The 20638-nt window shown below is 41.4% G+C and overlaps 1 protein-coding gene across 3 annotated transcripts in view; it reads right to left on the bottom strand.

Moving 5' to 3' along the window:
- Positions 1-20638, bottom strand: part of Snx10 (sorting nexin 10) — a 73492-nt gene that overhangs the window by 12067 nt on the left and 40787 nt on the right. For all 3 annotated transcript variants that reach the window (XM_048339647.1, XM_048339648.1, XM_048339649.1), the window contains exons 2-3: positions 19150-19191; positions 2568-2654 (exon numbers count right to left, since the gene is read on the bottom strand). In XM_048339647.1, the coding sequence (XP_048195604.1) occupies positions 2568-2654; positions 19150-19173 (111 nt within the window). In that variant the 5' untranslated portion in view covers positions 19174-19191. The remainder of the gene's footprint in view (positions 1-2567; positions 2655-19149; positions 19192-20638) is intronic.

Here is a 20638-nt window from a genome sequence, read left to right on the forward strand (position 1 = left end):
TGAAAATGAACTATACAACTTGTGGTGGAATGTGAGGGAAAAAACTGGGTGAGAGTGAGGGAAGGGGTGACACTGTCCAAAAAGAAATGTACTCTTTACCATGTAACTGTAACTCCTCTGTACATCGCCTTAAAATAACACAATATATTTTTAATAAGGATATCTCTATTATCTATATTTTTGTGAAATTGTATTTCATAATTTTTACATTGCCAAAGGAGAAACAAAATGTTTGCCACTAGCATTTCTATTTAGAAAATAATAAGAGGGTAAGAAGAGGGGCACACAAATGGAGGAAGGGTCATTATAGTCAACATACATTATGTAAAAGTTGAACTACATAAATTGGGGGTACGGATGGAATCAGGAGAGATGAGGGAGAACGTCAGAAGGAGTGATGTTGATCAAAATGCATTGGACTCATAATCTGACTTGTGGAACTGAAATTCCTTTGTGCAACTATTTAAAATAAAAATTAAAAATAATATTACAAAATTAAAAATTCTATTCTTCCAGTTAACAAGCTTAGCAGTTGTTATTTTCCCTGGGGAATTTAAGTGCTTGTATGCATTCATGCTTAAACTGTTCCTATGAAATAGATGGTACATTTCATGATATTCTTCAGCTTCATAAAATTCAGAAAAATTTCAGGATGTAGAGGTTAAGAGACTAACCTCCAAAACAGCCACTGATCTGAACCCAGCCATCATTGTTGATATGACAACAAGACATGCTAAAGGGAGCATGAACATTCTGTGGATGGATTTCAGAGCTCATCACGCTCAACCTAATGTGCTCCTGGGGGACTAAGCTAGCAGGCTATGTTACACTAGAATTAGTACCCTAAGGAGCTTGGGCAGGCATTCTCTCAGTTCCCTTCCCCAGAGAGCACTAGAGATACTGCAGGGACTCCTGATATTGTGGGTACAGGCTGGGGCCATTTAAATCCCTTAATTTCCTACTCATAGTCACTGTGGATATCAGAAACGACCGATCTATTTGGTTATGCCACAGTAAGGTCCATCTATGCACCTTTCATTCACAGGACAGACTCCAGACAGTGGATGTAACGGACTACCCAGCTCTATCATCCACTAGCTATAATTCCAAGTAAATGTGGAGATTTCTGGGCCACCTGCTATTAGGTCCCTTGAGGTTGATTTAAGTGAGTTAATCCCCAGCTTCTCTACCTCTAATAGAGGCCATGGCGAACTCTACGCCTAACACCCACTTTTAATTGGACAACGGTGGAAGCCTTGGCGGGATCAGATATACTGAGATCACTAATTAATTTCCCCTAAATCAGCTTGCTCTGCTATCCGCCAAGCAAACAAAGTTTAATCATTGTCCATTTATCAGAAGCTCAAAAAAACACCAGGACAACACCAAGTAATATCTATGGAGCCCCATCATTTGTAGCTCCAGATAGATTTTTGAATTCACATTATACAGAGAATCATGTATACAATCATCTATTTTCTTATTGTCTTCTGAGAGTAATTAGATTGCATGTCTCCTATAAGGTATGTAAGAAAGACAAAATTTTTGAGATGATATTTCATTTTATTTCAAATGCTTTTTCTTCTATGTTCCTACTTCTCTCACATAGAATGCATCCTTTGTGTGAGCCGCTTGTAGGGAAATAAAGCAAAATAAAAATATGGAGCATATCCTGACAAGAACCTACAACACTATTGCCCTCCTTCCTCCCCCACCCACCAAAAAAAAAGCAGTTCTGAGTTTTTACTTGGCCTTATTTTCTAAGTTATTGAGTTATGAAAGAAAGAAAAAAGAATGATGGTCTTATGGGTGGTGGTTGGGGTCTACTAATACCAATTTAGTTATGCACAATGGTGAGATAAAATGATGGGTAATTTTTACTTTCTTGTACTATGTTGTCTGGGCCAAGAGAAGACTGTACTAAATAAGACTGGAAAGGTGACTAGCTTCAAGATCAAGGACCAAGCTAGAGATATTTACTACCCGCCCTTTCCAGAAACGTTTGCTAGTCTGTGTTCAAGATGATCAGTGTAGGCAACAAACCACACAAACTTTATCAACATTATGATACAATATAATTTCCAAATAAGGTATATAATTTCCAGCTGCTGTTAATTGTTTCAAATCTAGACTAAGGCAAATTAACTGCACATACTCATTTCCTACTTTTTGACTTGCTATATAAAATATTACACATCCCTTTTCACAAGAAATCTATATCCTCTCAAAACTTAAGATTTACCAAGCAATATATTATTTGGAAATACAATGGATCACAAAGAAATACCACTAATGAGCTATAAATACTCTTTACCCATGAATTTTTGATATAGTCATATTTTCACATGTAAAGATAATAAACATTAAAATATTAAGAAGATACAATAGAGGATTCAAACAAGTAAAATTCCACGTGTCATCATAGTACTTCACTTGAGATGTAAGCATTCAATGTAATCATTCAATTCTTTGAATTAGAAAAACTTTTTTATTTTAAGCGTACCATGGCATGCCACAAAAGTCATACCTAAAAACAAAATTGTTTCGACTACTGAGTGCATACTTACGTGAATACATATCTCATAGTCAATATAAGAATGCCAAAAGTCCTCCTTCTGAATCCTAGGATCTCGGACCCAGACACTTACGAACTCCTGCAAGGGCATAATAAACCAAGAATTGTCCTTCAGAACATCAGATAAGGCTGTACACTGCACTAGAATCAAATTGGAATGTGCTTTAGCCAATGTACTGTCACCCATCAGAAAACAAGAAGTAAAGCTAATGAATCAGGCACCACGAGCAAACCAGAAAACACATTTGCCATAAAAGGAATGTTTAAATAATGCAAAACTGGGCTGGGCGTGCTTATGGAAGAGGTTACAGGCAATCCAAAGACACATAAGAAAGTAAGCTCTAAACAACTGATTTCTATGTTTTAATCACAATAAATAACTTCACATTTTTCTTAAGTCTTAAATGTGGTCATTATTTACTTTCAGTATCTCTAAATTATAACTACTGATGCTGACTGGCAGATTCCTTTCTAGAACACAAAAAAATTAAGGGTGAGAGGTCATGTGAAAGCAAGCCATGGATGAGGTCCTACCTAGAAAATAAACAAAAACGAAAAAGGACTAGCAATTTGGATCGAGTGGTAGAACACTTGCCTAGCAATGGAAGGCCCTGAGTTCCAGACCCAGTACTGCCAAACAAAAGAAATAAAATGCATATATAGGGCTGGGGATATGGCCTAGTGGCAAGAGCGCTTGCCTCGTATACTTGAAGCCCTGGGTTCAATTCCCCAGCACCACATATACAGAAAATGGCCAGAAGTGTCGCTGTGACTCAAGTGGCAGAGTGCTAGCCTTGAGCAAAAAGAAGCCAGGGACAGTGCTCAGGCCCTGAGTCCAAGGCCCAGGACTGGCAAAAAAAAAATAAAAAAAAATGCATATGTACATATGTATATACATGATGAGACTACTAAGAGAAATATGATCATCCTCTTTTATACAATACTTTTCTATTTTTAAGTATATTTCATATATATGACACCATTTCATCTTTGTATCTTTGTGTTACAAAATTAAAGAGGTTATAAATATACATATATATATATATACACACACACACACTGAATTAAAGAGGCTATAAAATATATATACTGAATAATTTTTGTCCTTTCTTTAAGATAATAAGAACAGGGAATACCAGGTAAGAAAACAATACTTGAAAAGTTGTTTTTTTCTTTTTTTGAATGTCTGAACTGTTTGTTAAGTTTAGGACTTTCATGCTTGGGCTGGCTTCAAACCTCAGTCATCAGATCTCAGCCTCCTGAGTGGCTAGCATTACAGGCATAAGCCACAAGCATCAGGTTACAGGCACTATGTGCTTAATCTATGCCTTTCACCTCAGTCTCAGGTGGGGGGAAGGAGGGTTGCAGGAGAGTTTGTTAATATTTTTTTTATTTTTATTTTCTAATCTTGAAGCTTGAACTCTGGACCTGAGCACTGTCCCAGACTTATTTTTGCTCAAGGCTAGCACTCTACCACTCTTGAGTGGTACACAGCGCCACTTTTGGCTTTTTCTGTTTATATAGCACTGAGGAATCGAACCCAGAGCTTCATATATGCTCTACCACTAAGCCACATTACTGGCCCCGAAGTTTGTTAAGTTTATACTTTTCACATACACAGAGTTTCTAAACATGATTAATCTTCAGTGAGTCAACCAACAGAAGGGTAAGTAGTTTAAGAAGAGAGGAAGTGAAACCAGAGTAGACCAGCCTGCCTGTCCCCACCCCCAGCCTTCCACATACCCACAGCTACTTTCTGGCTTTTCCAAGCCTTAAGACACTTTTATCCCTATGGAGCCTTTCCTATACCACACACATCACACACACACACACACACACACACACACACACACACACACACACATTTTTTAAAATGACACAAGTAAGGGCAGGACAGCACATAAGACTCATTTCCAAATAACCACCAGAAAACCAGAGTGGCTCAAAGTAGCAGAACACTAGCCTTGAACAAAAGAGGACAAGAACAGAGTCCAGGCTCTGAGTTCAAGCCCTATGACCAACAAATAATAATAGTAGGAGTAGTAGTAAATGTCTTTCTTTGACCCAAAAGTTCATTCTTCCCATTTTAAAAGCAATGAAATATTGTCAGTGGCTCTGAGCAGTACCATGGGCCCTGTGCCGACTGGGGGATGGAGGGACAGCACCTAGTCACAGACGACGTGAAAGTCACCTCCCTTGGAGGTCACAGTCAGAGCTATTTTGCCACTGAAGAGGCAGAAGTTCTTGACTGCCCAAAAAAGAAAAGTTATCTATTTCCAAATGCACAACATTCCACATTAACATTATCTGTTATTGAAATCTTAGATCTCTATAGAGATGAAAAAGTGAAGAAACATGGGAAACACATTTGTCAATTTGTTACAAATGTGTGATCTGAACTAAACTGTTTAAGTCACTGCAATGCCATATACCTCCAAGCCACATAACACATTATTAAGCAATGACAAATAGTTTTAAAAAGAAAAAGGGAAATACAGTCTTCTCTTCCCTGTTGGTTCATACTTGACTAACTGTGACCCTAAGCTCATGTGTCTCTAAGAATGTATCCTTTTTCATGGAAAGAATACCAAATTTCTAGCCACAAGACTAGAAGTAAATTCTGGCTCACCCACTTCCTAAAATTAAGAACTTAATTCACTGAACCTCGTTTTCTATATCTGGAAAATGGGAGTCCATGCCATCCAGCCATTAAGTAAATCAAAACTATAAATACTAGCAAAATACTTTTGTTAGGGCTGACCTGAAAACTGGAGTAACTAAATATAAGTTCATTGTTAAAATTATAACAGCTTCTGAACCCTGGTGATGACTCCATGATAGAGGGCTGCACCCCCACCCATGAGACTAGTTTCTTGTAGTTTGACATTTAAAAATATAGGAAGGGGGCTAGGGATATAGCCTAGTGGCAAGAGTGCCTGCCTCGGATACACGAGGCCCTAGGTTCGACTCCCCAGCACCACATATACAGAAAACGGCCAGAAGCGGCGCTGTGGCTCAAGTGGCAGAGTGCTAGCCTTGAGCGGGAAGAAGCCAGGGACAGTGCTCAGGCCCTGAGTCCAAGGCCCAGGACTGGCCAAAAAAAAAAAAAAAACAAAAAAAAAATAAAAATATAGGAAGCACTTGTTTCCCTCGGTTCCTGGGTAGCAACCATGGTAATGGACAGTAAAAACTGATCATAGTCATAGACTGTAGAAATAGCCATAATAGTAGTAGAAATGCCATAGTAACTGTCAGGTTGGTTTACTTATGACTGAGTACTGGATTGTTTTAGCCCACTCAAGCTTGCTTAGTGGTAATGGGAAAACATGGTCACAATTGTTAAAATAAAGGTGGTACTAGGTCAGCCTGAGTGCAATATTCTGCTTCTGTAAATGGCTTGCTTACCATTTGTGACTTGCTCTACCCCCTGCATTAGTGCTACGTGATCACCTGCTGTCAGTTCCTGATACCAACGCCAGTTCCCATTATCAAAGCCAAAATAGATAACTGAAAGGGTAGATAGCCAATAGAAATAAGACAAGACTTGCTTGCTAAATGCCATCCAATCAAGTATCTGCCAAGTTGGAAATACCCTGCCCCTTTTGTAATCACAGTAAAAACCCTGCCTATCTGAGGGTCGGGACTCTCAATTCAGATCCGCTATGTCGGTGACAGTTGGGAGTCCAGGCTCGAGCTTACAATAAAGACTCTCATGCACTTGCATCGGTATCAGCTCCTTGGTGGTCTTTGGGGACCAGAAATCCAGGCATAATACTTTCAATTAAGTGCTACCTCAATGTAAAGTGTAATTATAATGAAAAAGCTTATAAGCCCAAAACAGACACTTAAGAAGTTAAGATTAGGGCTGGGGATATAGCCTAGTGGCAAGAGTGCCTGCCTCGGATACACGAGGCCCTAGGTTCGATTCCCCAGCACCACATATACAGAAAACGGCCAGAAGCGGCGCTGTGGCTCAAGTGGCAGAGTGCTAGCCTTGAGCGGGAAGAAGCCAGGGACAGTGCTCAGGCCCTGAGTCCAAGGCCCAGGACTGGCCAAAAAAAACAAAACAAACAAAAAAAAAAAAACAAAGAAGTTAAGATTACATCAATGTCATGTTTTTGTTGTTGTTTGGAGTTTTATTTTTGGTCAGTCATGGGGCTTGAACTCAGGGCCTGGGCCTGTCCAAGCTTTTCTGCTCAAGGCTAGTATTCTACCACTTTAAGCCACAGCTCCAATTCCAGTTTTCTGGTAGTTAATTGGAGATAAGAATCTCATGAATTTCCCTGCCCAGGCTGGCTTTGAACCATCATCCTCAGATCTCAACCTCCTGGAAAATAATTTTTTTTCTCAAATTTTTATTATCAAACTGACGTACAGAGAGGTTACAGTATCATACGTTGGGCATTGGATACATTTCTTGTACTGTTTGTTGCCTTGTCCCTCATGCCCCCTCCCTCCCCCCCTTTCCCTCCCCCCCCAGGTGTTCAGTTCACTTACACCAAACAGTTTTGCAAGTATTGCTTTTGTAGTTATTTCTCTTTTTTTACCCTGTGTCTCTCGAATTTGGTATTCCCTTTGAATTTCCTACTTCCAATACCAGTAAACACGGTTTCCAATATACTCAGATAAGATTACAGAGATAGTGTAGGTACAAACATAGGAAGGTGATACAAAACATTATCAATAATAGAAACTACACATACACATAGGACGTTGAAAGTAGTTACAACTGTGATATATCACTTGTTTCCATAACATGGAGTTCATTTCAATTAGCATCATCTTATGTGTTTCTAAGGGTATAGCTATTGGGCCTTGTGATGCTCTGCTATGGTTTGCCTAAACCTGTACTAATTATTCCCAATAAGGGAGGCCATAGAGTCCATGTTTCTTTGGGTCTGGCTCACTTCACTTAGTATAACTTTTTCCAAGTCCTTCCATTTCCTTACAAATGGAACAATGTCATTCTTTCTGATAGAGGCATAAAATTCCATTGTGTAAATGTACCACATTTTCCTGATCCATTCATCTATGGAGGGGCATCTGGGTTGGTTCCAGCTTCTCGCTATGACAAATTGTGCTGCGATGAACATTGTTGTGCTGGTGGCATTACTGTGATTTTGTTTGTGGGCTTTTGGATAGATACCCAACAGTGGGGCTGCTGGGTCATAGGGGAGTTCTATATTGAGCCTTCTGAGGAATCTCCATGCTGCTTGCCAGAGTGGCTGAACCAGTTTACATTCCCACCAACAATGAAGTAGGGTTCCCTTTTGGCCACATCCCCTCCAACAATTGTTATTATTAGTTTTCTTGATATATGACATTCTTGCTGGGGTGAGATGGAATCTCAATGTTGTTTTGATTTGCATTTCCTTTATGGCCAGTGATGTAGAGCATTTTTTCATATGTCTATTGGCCATTCTCATTTCCTCATCAGAGAAGTTTCTTTGTAAGTCTTTAGCCCACTTGATGAGGGGGCTATTGGTTCTTTGCAGTTTTGTTTTGGAAGAAGGTAATTTTTTTAGTTCTGCATATATTTTAGAGATGAGGCCTTTGTCTGTTGAATGTCCGGTAAAGATCTTCTCCCAGTCTGTGGGCTTTCTGTTTATCTTGAGAGCTATGTCCTTTGCCGTGCAGAAGCTCTGGAGTTTGATGCAGTCCCATTTGTCCAACCTTTCTTTGATTTGTAGCCTTTCAGGGTCTTTGTTAAGGAAGTTCTGTCCTGTGCCAAGGAGCCCAAGTGTTTCTCCTACTCCTTCCTTTAGTGTCTTCAGGGTGCCTGTTTTGATTTCAAGGTCTTTAATCCATTTGGAATTGATTTTGGTGCAGGGTGATATATAAGGATCTAGTTTTAGTTTGTTGCATGTGTTGAGCCAGTTTTGCCAGCACCACTTGTTAAAGAGGCTATCTTTCTTCCATACTATTGTTTTAGCTCCTTTATCAAAGATTAAGTAGGCATAGTTCTGTGGGTTTAATTCTGGGTCTTCAATTCTGTTCCATTGGTCTTCAGGCCTGTTCCGGTGCCAATACCAAGCTGTTTTTATTACTATAGCTTTATAATACAGCTTGAAGTTGGGTATTGTAATTCCTCCAGCACTGTTCTTTCTGCTTAGGAGTGTTTTTGCTATTCTAGGTCTTTTATTGTTCCATATGAATTTCTGGATTGCTTCCTCTATTTCGTTAAAGAATGGTGTTGGGATATTAATGGGTATTGCATTGAATTTGTAGATAGCCTTTGGCAATATTGCCATTTTGATTACATTAATCCTCCCAATCCAGGAGCATGGGAGGTTTTTCCATTTTCTTAGTTCTGACTTAATTTCATTTTTCAAGCTTTTAAAGTTCTCTTCAAAGAGGTCTTTCACTTCTTTGGTTAAGGTTATTCCTAGGTATTTTATGTTTTGGGGGGCTATTGCAAAAGGAGTTGCTTTCCTGATATCAGCCTCGGTCTTCGGGTTGTTAGCATAGAGAAAGGCCGTTGATTTTTGAAGGTTTATTTTATATCCTGCAACTTTGCCAAAGTTTTGGATCAGCTCTAGTAGCTTGGGGGTAGAGTCTATGGGATTCTTTAGGTATAGGATCATGTCATCTGCGAAGAGAGAAAGTTTAACTTCATCTTTTCCTATTTGGATCCCCTTTATATTCTCTTCTTGCCTAATTGCTCTGGCTAGGAATTCTAGTACTATGTTGAAGAGCAGGGGAGAGAGTGGACATCCCTGCCTTGTTCCTGATTTTAAAGGGAATGGCTTTAGTTTTTCACCATTTAGAGTTATGCTTGCTGTTGGTTTGTCATAAACTGCCTTGATTATATTAAGGAATGTTCCCTGGAATCCCAGTTCTGGAAAATAATTTTTTTAAAGAATTTCTTCCATGTACTTCCATGTACTTCCATGTACTTCCATGTACTTCCATGTTTATCGCGGCACAATTCACAATAGCCAAAATATGGAAACAACCCAGATGCCCCTCCACAGATGAATGGATCCAAAAAATATGGTACTTATACACAAAGGAATACTACATAGTGATTAGGAATGGTGAAATATTGTTATTCGCAGGGAAATGGTCAGAACTCGAACAAATAATGTTGAGTGAGACAAGCCTAGAACACAGAAAACAAAGGGGCATGATCTCCCTGATATATGACTGTTAACAAAGGGAGACTGAGAGACAGTAGAGACCAAGTCTGTGAACACTGTATATGTGCTTGATACATTATATATTGCATATGTGTCTACCTGACCTAGACAAGGGATGGAAAAACAGGTTGTAAGATATCACAAGAAATGTACACACTGCCCTACTATGTAACTGCACCCTCTTTGCACAACACCTTGTAAAAAAATTTATGTTCAATTAATTAAAAAAAAAAGAATTTCTTCCTTGCCTCAATGGGGTGAAATTATTAGACTCTAGTATTGTATTACTCCTTAAGCTTAACATTTACCTAAGGGACACTATGTTGAAAATATATAGTCTACAACCATGCTGGAAAAGGAGGTCTCCTAACAACACGGCAACACATTTTAGTGCACACTCAAAGTTCACTGCATTAAGACTGTGAATTTCTTTTTCAATCATGAAAATCTCTAACTTGGCTGGAGTGCTCAATATCACTATTCCTTTGTGGCTGGTCTACTTTTTTCTTCCTTCTCTGCTTCTTGAGATGTTGCTGGAGCATTCTAGGGTGACCTCATCCACACATACCTCACATGGACTGGTGATTCCCACAGACCATCCTGGTGCAGGCATCCCTCTATGTAACCAGGAACTACACGCATCCTACAAGCACTTAGCATCTCTGCCCTCTCTCATCACTCAGTCCCTCATCTCAGTAAGCATTCTCCCCATCAACAGCAGCTCCCCTAGACTTCTCTAATTCACCCTCCAAACCCACACAGATCCAGTCTGCCAGGTTTGCCCTCCAATTCAGGTCTCTGTTACTACCTAGCTTCAAGAACCTCTTGCCCAAAAACTAAGGTCAGAGAGGCTGACTGACCTCTGGGCCTGTCAGCTAATGATGTCACTGCCCTGAGGAAAACCCACCAAAGGCCACCTTGTAATCTTCAAGATCAAGTTCAGACCCCCAGCTAGTACCACACAGCCACTCAGGACTCCCTCCACCTGGCTCCAAAGTAAAGCTTGCATTTTGCATCCCCACACATGACAGGCGTTCCACCTTGGTGCCTTTGAACAGGCTCTTCACCCTAACCCAATTGTCCCTAGCTCATTTGTTTTCTTGTACCAGTCTTTTTCCTAATTTTATTTTATTTTATTTTATTTTGGAAACATGGATCTTGCAGATGCAAGGCAAGTTCTGCCCCAACTATGTCTCCTAGATCTCCTACTCATTTTTAAATGAAGCTCAGTCACCCTACCTTCCAGAAACCCTTTTCAGATTACTGATATACACTCTGTGCGTGTGTGTGCATGTGTGTGTGTGTGTGTGTGTGTGTGTGTGTGTGTGTGTGCATGCATGCTGGTCCTAGGGCTTGAACTCAGGGCCTAGGCACTGTCCCTGAACTATTTTGCTCAAGGCTAATGCTCTACCACTTGAGCCACAGCTCCACTTCTGGCTTTCTAGGGATTAATTAGAAGTAAGAGTCTCACTGACTTTCCTGCCCAGGCTGGCTTTGAACTATAATCTTCAGATCTCAGACTTCTGAATAGCTAGGATTACAGGTGTGGGAGCCACCAGCAGACTTTTTGACTGTCTGAGCCTCTCTGGCCCTCAGAGCATTCCATAGGCACAGTAAGACCCTTACCGTAAGAACCTTACTGTGCTACATGGCCCTCACCTGGTGCCTCCTCTAGCTGGCATGATGCTTCTCTAGGGCAGCTTTAGGTTGTCATTTAAGATCTGAGTGCATGACACCTCCAATGAACCCCATTAATATCAACTAATGAATAAATAAATGCAAATGCTTGTAGGAATAAACAAATCATTTCAAAGTAGAAGAAAACAAAATTAAACTTCAGTTGAAGTAGGACTAGAAGAAAACAAAATTAAACTTCAGTTGAAGTAAGACTATCCATGTGGTTTCTTAGAATCCACATAGTAATGATAATTTATCTCAAAGCTGGTCTGAAGTCTAGCTTAATTTAACAAACTCCTTCCTTAAAGGTATGCCAATTAACAGCAGAAGGCTACCAGAGCAATGCTTAAGATCAATGAGAACAAACTGTTTGCAGGGGCCAGAACGAAGTCCAGAAGTGCCTATTTACGTAGAAATAATTGAAAATCATTCTGATAGCTTCAATAACTTAGTCCCCTAAGACATGTAGCAGGCACCCATTTGTTAGCCTAGTTGGAGTTAAAATATGTACTTGAATGTAATAAAAGTACATTTATTTTAAAATATTCCATAATTCAGACAGGCCTCTCCTCCCCTGTTCTGCAATTAGTAGGAATTAGTGACGTTTCACCATATTTCCAGCTAGGAACAGCACGCCCAGGCAGCTGAAGTTCACCTATAATCTCTTAATTAGCTGCATCCCTCATATCCTGCCCACCATCCTTCAAGGGAATGTTGACAGTCTGTCAGCCACAGAGGACAGCCCCAGCCTCCAAACCTGGAATCATATGGATTTCCTATGGAAATGGCTTCCGTGGCTGCAGTTAGTCAATTTAATAACCTTATTAAACATTTTAATGACTTCTTGGGCCTAATGACTTTATCTAGTATGAAGAGAAACACAAGGCTGAGTAGAATTAAAAATTTAAACTAACTGATCCTCACCACACTCTCCATATGAAGAGGTCTCTAAGAGAAACCTCAGGTGAAAATATGATTGCTGTGTTCTCTTGTGATAACCATGCTTAGATTTCAATGGACCCTCTCTCCCAGACCCAGTTTCAACCTTTACGTCTAGCTTGTTTTTCTAGACCTAATATGAAAATAAAATTAATGTTTTAAAACTTAGCTGTGGGGCTGGGGATATGGCCTAGTGGCAAGAGTGCCTGCCTCATATACATGAGGCCTTGGGTTCGATTCCCCAGCACCACATATACAGAAAATGGCCAGAAGTGGCGCTGTGGCTCAAGTGGCAGAGTGCTAGCCTTGAGCAAAAAGAAGCCAGGGACAGTGCTCAGGCCCAGAGTCCAGACCCCAGGACTGGCCAAAAAAAAAAAACTTAGCTGTGGGGCTGAGGATATGGCCTAGTGGCAAGAGTGCTTGCCCCGTATACATGAGGCCCTGGGTTCAATTCCCCAGCACCACATATATAGAAAATGGCCAGAAGTGGCGCTGTGACTCAAGTGGCAGAGTGCTAGCTTTGAGCAAAAAGAAGCCAGGGACAGTGCTCAAGCCCTGAGTCCAAGCCCCAGGACTGGCCAAAAAAAACCAAAAAACTTAGCTGTACTAGCCAGGTGTTGGTGGCTCCCAAGCTACTCAGGAGGCTGAGATCTAAGGATCATGGTTCCAAGCCAGCCTGGGCAGGAAAGTCCATGAGCCTCTACCCTCCAATACGTTACTCAGAAAAAGAAGGAAGTGGCGCTGTGACTCCAATGGTAGAGCATTAGCCTTGAGTAAAAGAAGCTCAGGGACAGTGTATGCCCAGGCCCTAAGTTCAAGTCCCAGGACCAGAAAAAAAAAAAAAAATAGCCATCTTGTACAAGGCTCTGACACTCTGGCCACTGTACTGTTTCTCATCTTTACACATTTTTACACCCCATTGTTTCCTATCTTCACAACAATCCCAAAGGCTTGGTAGTATCACCAAGTCTAATCCTACAGATAAGAAAAATGAGGCTAAATGGCCCAAAGTCAAAGGGCAACTCAGCTAACTTGGGTTGCCTGGTTTGAAGCCTGGACTTACAAACATGTTCTACCTAGTGGTTCTTTCAGTCACAGTAAACACTAGGCAAAGTTCAACCTCACTGGGATTTTGGAGGAGGAAATTAACCTACTTCGTAATTAGATAAATGCCAGTTTGGATCTCTTCTGAAACTCCATCCCTCCAGCAAGATACCACATTAGACAGATACCATGACTCCTTAAGTTCCTTAGCGGGGACCTTGCTCCCACTTCTCCTGTTTCGGATAACCCCAATGATGTTGAGAATGGGTCAGGTCCTTTGTAGACTGTCTCAGGACTGGCTGGGTTTGTGGTTTGGGGAAGGAAGGCCACATGGTAAAATGATACTTTAATCACCTCTTATCAAAGGTACCTGTCACCATGATCCTCCCATCTCACCAACCTTCATTACCTGGGTGAGGTAGTGTTTCTCAGATTTCACCAAAATTTGGTGGTTTTTTTCCATTTCTTAATGAAGTTGAAAATAAACTTATGCTCACTAATGTTTCTCTTTCTAAGCAACCTCTAATGTAATCATAACTGACCAAGTATTTCCTGGAATTAGTATTAGCACACTAAACTGATAAAGTGAGGGCGTAAATTATAAATTCTATATAATCTGCTTCCTAAAAATGACATGCACAGAAAAAAAAGACTACAGAGAAATATTCCAAACTTCCATTATTTATTTGTCTACTTATTTGTTTGTTTAGTGCCAGTAGTAGGGCCTGAACTCAGGACCTGGAATTATCGTGATCTTTTTCTGCTCAAGGCTGGTTGGTGCTCTGCCACTTAAGCCACCTCTCTACTTCCAGCTTTTTATTGGTTAACTGGAGATAAGACTTTCCTGCCTAAGTTGGCTTTGAGCCTTGATCCTTGTATCTCAGTTTCCAGAGTAACGAGGATTACTGGAATGAGCTATCTAGCTCAAACTTCCACTTTTTTTTTTTTTTTACCTTAAAACTTTTCCAAAAATTTTCTGTAGTGAGAATATCTTTGTTTGTTTGTTTTTTTTTTTTGGCCAGTCCTGGGCCTTGGACTCAGGGCCTAAGCACTGTCCCTGGCTTCTTCCCGCTCAAGGCTAGCACTCTGCCACTTGAGCCACAGCACCGCTTCTGGCCGTTTTCTGTATATGTGGTGCTGGGGAATCGAACCTAGGGCCTCGTGTATCCGAGGCAGGCACTCTTGCCACTAGGCTATATCCCCAGCACGTGAGAATATCTTTGTAAAGCTTAAAAAAAAAAAAGAAAGAAAAGGGAAGGATATTCTTTCTTTGGGTCTAACAGGAAGAAACAGCCTCGAGTGATGGTAACACAACATGGGGCTCAGAATGACAGCAGCAACCTGAGACCTCCTGACCTTGGCAGGAACACTATTCCAAGTGGCCTTTCTGTGCCTACAGAAGAATATAAATTCCCTCTAATGCAAAGCATCTTAGTTTTTAGTGGAAAAACTTAGTTTTTAGTGGAAGAAAAGGGGGAAAGGGGAAGAATGAACTTCGGTGACGAAGAGTGAGTGTTTGCTGCATTTGCTGCTTCCTTTCAAAGCCCCTATGTCACAAGACACCAGGAAAGACTGTCTATTCCTTGGTGATGCTCATCTGTTCCAGCTCTAGTCACATTCAAGTCAGTCTTCAATATCAAAACTGCTCTCAGAAGCTAGGTGCTAGTGGCTCATGCCTGTAATCCTAGCTACTTGTGAGGCTGAGGATCATGGTTTGAAGCCAGCCCAGGCAAGAAAGTCGATAAGACTCTTATCTTCAACAAACTACCAAAAAGCCCAAAGAAAAGCTGTGGCCCAAGTGGTCAAGTGCTAACATTGAGCAAAAGAAGCTCAAGAACAGTACCTAGGCCCTGAGTTTAAGCCCAGCACTGACACCAAAAATAAGAACAATAAAAATAAAAAATAATTCCTCTCAGGCTTGGGCCATCACTCAGCAGAGCAGAGAGATCCGCTCGCTAAAGAGGTTCATCCATGCTGCAGGAGGGGTGGTGATCTAGGCTACCAGCGGCTGAGAAAGAAGCCCTGTGTCTCCTGGGAGGAAGCAAGCCACCAAGGCTTCAAGGCCAGGACATCAACCTCCATGAAAGCAATTGTGGCCTACAGGAGCTGCTCACTCACACAATGCAGAAGAGGACTTTCAATGGGATGCATGGAAATGAAACAGCTCCTGCTGGAAACCAAGAAGCTAAAAAGAGGGGCGATGCCTTTCTCCAGAAAAGATGCGGTAAAACATGTCTCCTGTCACAGCCACTAGCCTTTCCATTTGGATCCTGGGTTCTGTCTCATTAAACACAAGAGTTGATTCAGTTGAGTCCGTCTAATTATTCTTATTAAAATATGTTACCATAATATTTTAATTGTAAATTAAAGCTGCATGCATGAGTGAATCTGAATTCATTTTAATTTTTACAATGGCTCAATGCCAAGGCCTTTTTATGGAGAAGATCCATCAGCTCAGAAACTGCTCTGCTGGGAATTTGAACCAATGTTCAAAAGCAACGTGTTTAACAAGGGAGACTCCCACTACCACTGCTCCTCATGCTAGATTTATTATAGTAATAAAGCCATTTTAATGAGCGGCTACATTGCCCAAATCCAAAACACACACACACACACACACACACACACACACACACACACACAGAGAAAAGAAACAAAAAACTTCAAGGTTGGCACTGGTTCTCCAGTTACAGAGAACCAAGAAATCACTCCAGGCCACTTGTATCTCAAAGATGGCAAAGACATCTTAATCCCCACACTATCCAAATGACCAACTGGCAGTTCTGCTACCTATGGGCACCCATTGGAAGCTGCTTACACTACACAAAAAAGCTGGGTGTGGTGGTGCATGGTTTGAGGCCAGCCCAGGCAAAAGTTAGTAATACCTCATCTCAACCAACAAAAGCAGGGGAGGTGGTGGGCATCCACAATCCAACTTATGCTGGAGGCAAAGGTGTAAGTATCATGGTCCAAGACCAGATGAAGATTGGTCTCAAAAACTTACCCAAAAAAAGCAAAAAGGGATCAGAAGTGTGGCTATCCAGGAAAAAAAAAAAAAGTACCAAAGAAAATGAGAAAAAGGGGCTGGGAATGTGGCTTAGCAGTAGAGTGCTTCTCTACCAGGCATGAAGCCCTGGGTTCCATTCCTCAGCAGCACATAAACAGGAAAGGCCAGAAGTGAAACTGTGGCTCAAGTGGTAGAGTGCTAGCCTTGAGCAAAAAGAAGCCAGGGACAGTGCTCAGGCCCAGAGTTCAAGCCCCAGGACTGGCAAGAAAAAAAAAGAAGTCTTATGAGCTGTGGAAGGAAAGGAGGCATTAGCTGTTCAACATGGTATGAAGCTGAGAAGAGATGATTTTCAGCAGTAAGTAACCATCTGAGATGGACAAGTGTGCACTGAGCATTCAAGGCTCGAATATAAGCTCAGAAATAAGTCGTGGGAAGCATCCTGGTGTGGAGTAGGAAAAGGAGCAACGTTTGGAGGAAAAAAAGCAGGTTTGGGTCCTTGAAGACCCTGGAAAGCCCATGGAGAGGCCATGACTCTGGCCTAAGAGCAATGCATTAGAAGCTAGCTCATGGAGCTACATGTTGGAAATGAACAGACAAAAGATGATGTTGTATCACAGTACACCCAAGATCTAGATCATAATGGTTATTTCCTGCTAACAGAAGCTACAGCAGGTTTTCAGACAGCATGCTTCTTTCTACTTGCATTATCTGTTTCCTTTTTTATTGAAACACTTTACATCTAAAACTCATAATTAATAATATTATACAGTGTTTTTAGGAGTATAACCCATACTGGCCTTGAACTCTCAAACTTCCTACTCCCTGGGACTACAGAGATGAACCAATATGCTGGGCAAATTAAAGTTTTTCTTTTTTTTTTCTTATTGCAGTGCTGGGGATTAAATCCAGGGCACTGTATACTATGGGCAATACTCTGTCACTAAGATACAAGGTCAGTGAAATGCTTTACATTTTTTGTTAATACTAATGTCTAGGCTTCAGAAATTATAATAAAAATCAGGTAATTAAAAATTTTAAAGCTTCTTATAATTAGAAAGAAAAAAACAAATAAGCCTTTGTCATTTTCATGGGTAGTTGTCACTCCTCCTGTCCCCAGAAGGAAAAGTCTAAATGTGCATTTGGGTGGGAACATGGCTTAGTGGTAGAGTGCTTGCCTTGCCTGCATGAGACCCTGGGGTTGATTCCTCAGTACCACATATACAGAAAAATATACAGAAGTGGAACCGTGGTTCAAGTGGTAGAATGCTAGCTTTGAGCAAAAGAAGCCAGGGACAGTGCCCAAGCCCTGAGTTCAAGCCCCAGGACTGGAAAAAAGTAAAAATAAATGTGCATTTGGAAGTGCTGGTAATAGGTAAAGACATCCAGTGGTATTTGGCCAAAGCAGGTGAACAGTAATGAATTCACCCCATCCAGGGCTGGGTATGTGGCTTAGTGGTAGAGTACTTGCCTAGCATGCATGAGGCCCTAGGTTCGATTCCTTAGTACCACATAAACAAAAAGCAAAAAAAAAAAAGAATTCACCCCATCCAAAGAGAATAAGTTCTAGGCACTGCCCCCTACCTCACTAGACCTAGAACATCCTACCTGAGTTTATTTGTTGACCTGAGGATTTGGCCACCACAAAGTCTAACATGATTAGCACAGGTATTGTGGGCAGCAATGACCTGACCTTTACAGGAAATGGAAACTAAATGAAATGTACAGTCGACCTCCATATCCATTAGTCTTGATCCAAGGATTCAACCAACCACACATCAAAAATATTTGAAAAAGAAAAACTTGCATCTATACTGAACATGTATAGACTTTTTTCCTGGTCATTTTTTCCCATAAAAAATGCAGTATAAGGGCTGGGGATATAGCCTAGTGGCAAGAGTGCCTGCCTCATATACACGAGGCCCTAGGTTCGATTCCCCAGCACCACATATACAGAAAACGGCCAGAAGCGGCGCTGTGGCTCAAGTGGCAGAGTGCTAGCCTTGAGCGGGAAGAAGCCAGGGACAGTGCTCAGGCTCTGAGTCCAAGGCCCATGACTGGCCAAAAAAAAAAAAAAAAAAAAAAAAATGCAGTATAAAATTATTAGCATAGAATTTGCATTGCAATTGACATTATAAGCAATATAGGGATGATTTAAAGTATGTGGGAGCAAGAGCATAGGATATATGCAAATAGTAGGCCATTTTGTACAAGAAACTTGAGCACCCATCTGCCTGGAACCAATCCTCTATGGATACCAAAGGATAAGCACATTAGCTTAACCCCCAGGTGGAAGCTAGGAAGCTGAGTTGAATTCTGAGAGGCCAGGTGGCAGTCAAGAGACAATAGTCTTGCCTCAACTGTGTGAAAGGGGGAAAATCCAATAGACAACAGGAGGGCCCAAGTAAAACTAATGGCATGTTGTTCCCCAAAGCTGGGAGCATTCTCTGTTGAGTTAAAAACCAAGAAAGCAGACCATATGGAACAAAGAAAGGGTGGGAGGCAGAGCCCAGAGAATTCTGAGTCATAAGAAGAGATGCTTTTGACAAGTAGTGGGTGGCAGAGAGCTCCACAACTTAGTCATTGGAAGCAGAAAAAATAAAGGCCATAGATTCACCTATCATGGGGCATAAAGGAGCAGGCAGCAGAGCAGGGGCTTTGTTCTTCCATTAGTTCTCTAGAATGCCACAGTTTATGGTCAATAAAAGAAGAACTAGTCTATAGTGAATGGACATGCAAGGGATATTTATTTTGGATTTATGATGACATACCTCTTTCTGTTGTTCTGGAAACATCTTCAGCAGAGGATAGATCTGAAAAATAAGATACCAACACTGAGTGAAAAGAACTTCAATGGAATAGAAAGGCCTCTCCCTGCCTCCCACAGACCCTCACAGGTGATGCTCTGCCCCTCCTTTACTCCTGCCCACTCTGATGGACCAGTCCACACCAGCAAGCCGGATGATGACAGACCCTCCAATCACAAAGCCAGCTGGCACTGGAGCCTTAGGTAACGAGGCAGCAGATGTGGAGGAAAGAGAGGAATCATGAGACTGGGGGAATGCTGTAGCAACAGTGAGACACACAAAAATGGAAGCAAGACCCAGAGAGACCCACCAGTGGGAAGAGCTCTGATGGTTCTACTGGGAACCCAAACCTTCAAGGACCAGTTTGTTCATTCTTTAGGCATATAACTACTCCACAGGCAGACAGGACATAATCTGGCCTACACAGGGGTGAGAGTCAGGATTTGACTATGACCTTGCTGGCAGTGCAGTCAGCCTATTATTTGATTCCAGGCCTTCCTCATCCCTAGGACTGTCTATTGTTCCTTAAACTCTATTCAGTACATAAGCTCATTGGTGTTAACACCTAATCCCTGCTTAAAATTAAAATTATCTGCCTGTATCCACACATGTGTATTCTTACAATGGACTATGACTGAAGGTCTGAAGGTAACACAGAGTAGATTCTGAACACAGAAAAAGATGAGAACCAGAAACCACAAAGGAGTTGTTAGGAAGGCGAAACAGAGAAACCAACCTACTGACCAGAAGAATGGCAGAGTTTCAAACCTTCCCTAGCTCCTTGGGAACAGAAGACAAAGCTGAAGACTGCATTACAAGGTAAACAGATATCCTGGGTGACCGCTTGCCAATTCAAACTTTGGGAGAAAAAAACAACAACAGAAAAACTATACATCCTGAGAGCACAGGAATTGTGTGTGTGTGTGTGTGTGTGTGTGTGTGTGTGTGTGTGTGTGCTGCCAGTTGAGCCACACTTCCACTTCCAGCTTTCTCTCTCTCTCTCTCTCTCTCTCTCTCTCTCTCTCTCTCTCTCTCTCTCTCTCTCTCTCTCTCTCTCTTTTTTACCAGTTCTGGGGTTGAACTCAGGGCCTGGGCATTGTTCCCAAGCTTCTTTTTGCTCAAGGCTAACACTCTACCACTTGAGCCACAGCACCACTTCTGGCTTTTTCTGTTTATGTGTTACTGAGGAATGGGCTCCAGGTCTTCATGCATGCTAGGCAAGCACTCTACTACTAAGCCACATTCCCAGCCCTACTTCCAACTTTTTAATGGTTAACTGGAGATAAGAGTCTCACAGACTCTTCCTGCTAAGACTAGCTTCAAATCTCAAATCTTAACTTCCGGAGTACCTGGTTCATGTTGTGATAGTGACTGCTCTGATATGGAAGGCTAGCCTTAGTAAAGAAATGCATTCCATCACTCTCCTTACCTCAGAGGCAAAAGAAAGATGCCA

Source organism: Perognathus longimembris, chromosome 2, assembly GCF_023159225.1.
Source record: "Perognathus longimembris pacificus isolate PPM17 chromosome 2, ASM2315922v1, whole genome shotgun sequence".
NCBI classification, from domain to species: Eukaryota; Metazoa; Chordata; class Mammalia; order Rodentia; family Heteromyidae; genus Perognathus; species Perognathus longimembris.